At 38.1% G+C, this 4,994-nt stretch overlaps 1 protein-coding gene across 1 annotated transcript in view; it reads left to right on the forward strand.

Annotated features, from left to right (window-relative positions):
* Positions 1 to 2,441: 2,441 nt before the first annotated feature.
* The window catches only part of iqck (IQ motif containing K), a 25,186-nt gene continuing 22,633 nt past the window's right edge, over positions 2,442 to 4,994 (forward strand). The window contains exons 1-6 of the mRNA XM_016543223.1: positions 2,442 to 2,560; positions 3,195 to 3,273; positions 3,390 to 3,516; positions 4,129 to 4,181; positions 4,301 to 4,375; positions 4,480 to 4,564. Coding sequence (XP_016398709.1) covers positions 2,473 to 2,560; positions 3,195 to 3,273; positions 3,390 to 3,516; positions 4,129 to 4,181; positions 4,301 to 4,375; positions 4,480 to 4,564 — 507 coding nt within the window. The 5' untranslated portion in view covers positions 2,442 to 2,472. The remainder of the gene's footprint in view (positions 2,561 to 3,194; positions 3,274 to 3,389; positions 3,517 to 4,128; positions 4,182 to 4,300; positions 4,376 to 4,479; positions 4,565 to 4,994) is intronic.

The raw sequence follows: 4,994 nt of genomic DNA on the forward strand, positions 1-4,994 counted from the left end.
AATTAACAAATTTTACTATACCAATATTTTTAAATTGGCTGTTAAAAGTTTATATGGGAATATGACACGCTGATCCTTTAACAATGCATTGGTGCAAAAACAAATCTCGCAACATGATTTATCAACTGCCACAAATACTGCTTAAACAAAATACTGATTTTGTGCACTTTATTTACTGTACCAATATTTTAAATTGGCCTTTGAACTTAGCTTTATTGCATGGCAAAAAAAAAGCGTTACCTTGCCAAAGCACTGACAGAGCCCACTGATCTAATGGCGTTGATGAGCGCTTCAAATGCAAACTTTGCATGCAATTGACAGCACTCTGATCTAGTGGCATACAGGCATTGTCAGATTGACAGTACTCTAGCCCAATGATGTTGGGGGATCCAGTGGGGGCGGCAGTCATATTTCAGGGGGACTGTGCCACTCTTTATCACAACCCTGCTAAAATGTAGTGCCAGTACGTGCCTTCAGCTGGTGGCGCCCTAGGCAACCGCCTAGCTCGCCTATGCCTAAAAAACGGTACTGATTATAGAATTGAGAGAGAAATATGCTTTGTGTTTTCCTGGTTGAGAGATTATTTTTAAAAATGCAAAAAAGATGCACATGCCACAAAACCAAATAGGGCTCAGGTGCAGGACAAAAAGGACAAACTGAAGCCTGTGCCTGACGAAGACCTGATGGTCGAAACGTTGCAGTAAAATTTAGTATGGAGCAGTTATATCAGTGTGCGGACATTACTTTTGTATTTTGCTTGAGAGATGATGTTACCTCATAGAAGTGATGTCAGTTGAATGTCCATTATTTTACAAGGGTTACAGGGCTGACATGAAATCAGGGGACACCAATAAAATGATTTAGAATTTATAGAAACGGTGTATACTTATGCCAAAGACATTGCTTACCAGTGAGACTGTATTTAGAACAATGGTTTTTATATGATTTTGCCCTCATTTTGACAATTAAAAGTCCTGCTGAAAAAGAAAAATCGTAGTGAGGGACAGGCCCGAAAACCTTCAGCATGAATGTTATTTAAAATAATATTTAATTGACTTTAATCTGATGTAAAATTGATGAAAGAATACATAGTATTGTTACATTTTTGCATTGCAGATTTATTTGTTGTTACATTAATTCTATGTTTGATTATTTCTTAGGGACGCAAAAAAAAAAGGCACTGGCTGGGAATGTTTTTTTTAATGTATATCTGGAAGTAACATTCTTAATTCTTAAATGCAGCCCCACCTTTATTAACATTTTATTAACCAATTCTACCTTGGAAACTGTTGCCATCTGCCATTTTGTCCAAGATTGTGAAAGGATTAAATCTGTATGTTTGGGTCATTTAAAATGCTTTAAACATAAATAATTGATAAAATATGAAAACAAAAATGACACAATGTAAGCAGAGATGTCTCAATGTAGTGCTCATCACTGAAATCAGCAGAATATCACCATCACTGAACTCTTTCTATAATACAACACACCCACCTTGTGGCCTGTTGCCTCGAGTAAACCTGCTTTGACACATCATGATTAATATCACATTATGTGGGCCAAGAGTACAGTCAGTCAGTACAGTTCAAGTAAAAAAAATTAAAAAAAATACTACTTTTATCACAGATGGAATTCGGAGGTATGCAAGTCTGATAAAGCAAGGCAAGTTTATTTATAAATAAAAATTACATTAAACTTAAATGTATGCATTTAGCAGACGCTTTTATCCAAAGCGACTTACAGTGCATTCAGGCTATACATTTTTTATCAGTATGATAAAATGATATAATATAATGATTGTATTCTGGGCTCATCTGCTTTCTTCATCACGTGTAAGCAGCACTATGTAACTTTTTCTGTGTTCACAATTTGCTAAATGTATATATAATGAGCGAGTACATCATGAATTCATCTTCCAAACTGCGTTTTTGTCTTATTCCGAATCACTACGGTACACTTATAATAAGTACTTATATTTGGACTATTGTAGCCTGGTCACCGCTGCGGAGTAACACATACCTGCGTGAATCGCCATAGACATACACTTAGAGAAGTAGCTCCGGTTGGAATGTTCTTCCGCGGGATGTGTGCAGTTCTGTTTATTAACCGCTAGAGCGCCAAAAGTTACATAGCGCTGCTTTAAACTTTGAAAATGACCTACATTAAGCCACATTTTAGATCGTCCCGCTGTTTTAGTGATTGAAAAAGACGGTGCTGCATGTCTCGATTCCGAAAGCTTGGCGTTTATTCACATATATTTGTTTTTCTTGTACTGAGAGGTGATATAACGATGGAGAACTGACAGGTGTGTGCTGCAGGTAAATGCGAAGCGTCAGTCACGTGACTGAACTATACAAACACACACGACACGGTCAGTCCAGCAGATTGTTCAAGAATTAATTAGTGTTAAAAAAATCTCTTAAATTAGTTCTTAAGGAAAACAAGGAGAATATTTTCGTGAATCCGGTCAAAATGCCGTTACTTCCTTGGTTACCGTCACTATGGTTACTGAAAACAAGCCTGACAGGACTGTCAACTGTGCGGTGCTGCGGTAGAAACGGTGAGTGTAACACACACACACACACACACACACACACACACACACACACACACACTCACTCACTCACGCTCACACTCACACTCACACACTGCTTTCTGTCGTGTTGTTTTGATCGCTCACTGCAGCGCTGTTCAGCTGAGAAAACACCGATCTCGAGCCAAAAATATTCTTATTTTCTTCTTTCTGTCGACGTATCGGCTAAACCATTCACAGTGAAAGTTGTGTCGGTATCAGTGAAAATAATGCCATTAAATGCATGCGAGTTGTTATTGTTAGAGGGCTAATATTGCGAAAGACTACGAGATTTGTGCTGTTTTGCAGAGGAAGACATGAACGAGTCATCCAGTTCGACAGACTCTGATTTCTACACACTCACTCACACTCACACTCACACTCACACACTGCTTTCTGTCGTGTTGTTTTGATCGCTCACTGCAGCGCTGTTCAGCTGAGAAAACACCGATCTCGAGCCAAAAATATTCTTATTTTCTTCTTTCTGTCGACGTATCGGCTAAACCATTCACAGTGAAAGTTGTGTCGGTATCAGTGAAAATAATGCCATTAAATGCATGCGAGTTGTTATTGTTAGAGGGCTAATATTGCGAAAGACTACGAGATTTGTGCTGTTTTGCAGAGGAAGACATGAACGAGTCATCCAGTTCGACAGACTCTGATTTCTACCTGCTCTTCATCAGATGCTCTTCCCAAACAGAGTAATTTGACTGTCAATATTTGAGATTCCTATTTATTGATTTGCTTGTTTGCTATTTAATGTAGTATCTGACCATCTTTTATCTCGCCTAAAACACCTTTTTCCCCCCAAAAACAGATTTTCAGGGTCACCCGACCTGTGTCAAGGGCTCAGCAAATGTTATTTAGAGGACCATGTGTTTCCTGTGCTGCTGCCTGGACTGGAGGCTTTGCTTGCAGAAGCACAGAAGCACCGCTGCATGGAGGTTATTTCCTATTATATCATGTATACTTCGAATACTGTTTAAACATTTGAATGGTGGTATGGCATAGTTTCTAAAAAAGTAAAAATTCTTAAGGTTCTATCATGTATTTTATATCACTTCCTTTTATATAGTGTATACCTATACTACCATTCAAATGTTTAAATGGTATTCGGTCATAGTTTCTACATAAATGTTAAGCAGCACAACTTTAAACATTGATAGTAATAATAAATGTTTCTTAAGCAGCATATTAGAATGATTTCTGAAGATCACGTGACACTGAAGACTGGAGAAATGATGCTGAAAATGTAGCTTTGATCACAGGAATAAATTACACGCTACTATATATTGCAATATAAAACAGTTATTTAAATTTGTAATACTATTTCACAATGTTACTGTTTATACTGTATTTTTTTTAGCACAAAAATGTAGCAGAAGATGTTGAGCTGAAGAGACTTTATTAAAAACATTTAAAAATCGTAACGTTTTCAACTTCTTTTCAACACTCCATGTTGCCCAACTACATAACCTATGCCACTGATCAGTAACATTTAATCTTATAATGTATTTTTCATTGTGTTTATTTCACATGTCCGATTGTCAATCTAGAGGAAAAAGACGGCGTTTAATGGCTGTGACTTCCTCACTGAATGGCTATACAAGTGAGTAAGAGAAACGTGACCCTGTGTGTTTTGCCAACACTTTATGGCTATTTCCTTGTGACTTTTATACAGTTAAATGTGTTTAAATACGTTCTTTATTTTTTGCTCTTGTCTATTAGTAAAAACCCTCGGACAGAGCGAACACCTACAAATTTTCATACAATTCCTTTCGTCCAGAATTGGCTTCTTGAACAGTAAGTAGATTGCCTAATAAACGTACTCTGGCTGTCTCTCTCAGTTTTCATTTCAGCTCTGAATGTGATTTATTTGCATGACAGACATGCTCTCTCTCTGTCAGTCCCAGGCCGCACATCCCAGCTTCTCTACTTCTAACAGATGAGCAAGCTGCAGTGTTGATCCAGGCTTTCTGGAGGGGATATAAGGTAGGGAGAGTACAAAAATTTGTCACTGAAAATGCCGCAGAGATGTTATTGGCTGTCAGGGTACCATGCTTTTTTTAGAGTCATAAAGGTTGAGAACCATTGCTTTTGTTGAACCACAAAATAAAATACAAACTCATGATATACACCCTCATAATCAAACACTGTACGCATGTGGCGCATGTGATGAGACAAAAGACATTTGAACCCATTATAATCAGCTTTGTCTCATTTCAAACCTGTGCCCTCCATAGGTCGCATTTGTCAGCCACTTACAATACAGAGGTTGTCTTATTTAAAGCTGCAGTCCGTAAGTTTTGCCTCTTTGTCGCCATCTCTGTTTGAAAACCTGGAATTGCAGCTGTGTGCGGAATTATCTTGCTTTCGTGGGTTGTGCGGCGGCTCGGCTCCAGCGCGGAGGAATCTAATGGTC

The sequence above is a fragment of the Sinocyclocheilus rhinocerous genome, unplaced genomic scaffold (assembly GCF_001515625.1).
Source record: "Sinocyclocheilus rhinocerous isolate Xijiao unplaced genomic scaffold, SAMN03320098_v1.1 scaffold489, whole genome shotgun sequence".
NCBI classification, from domain to species: Eukaryota; Metazoa; Chordata; class Actinopteri; order Cypriniformes; family Cyprinidae; genus Sinocyclocheilus; species Sinocyclocheilus rhinocerous.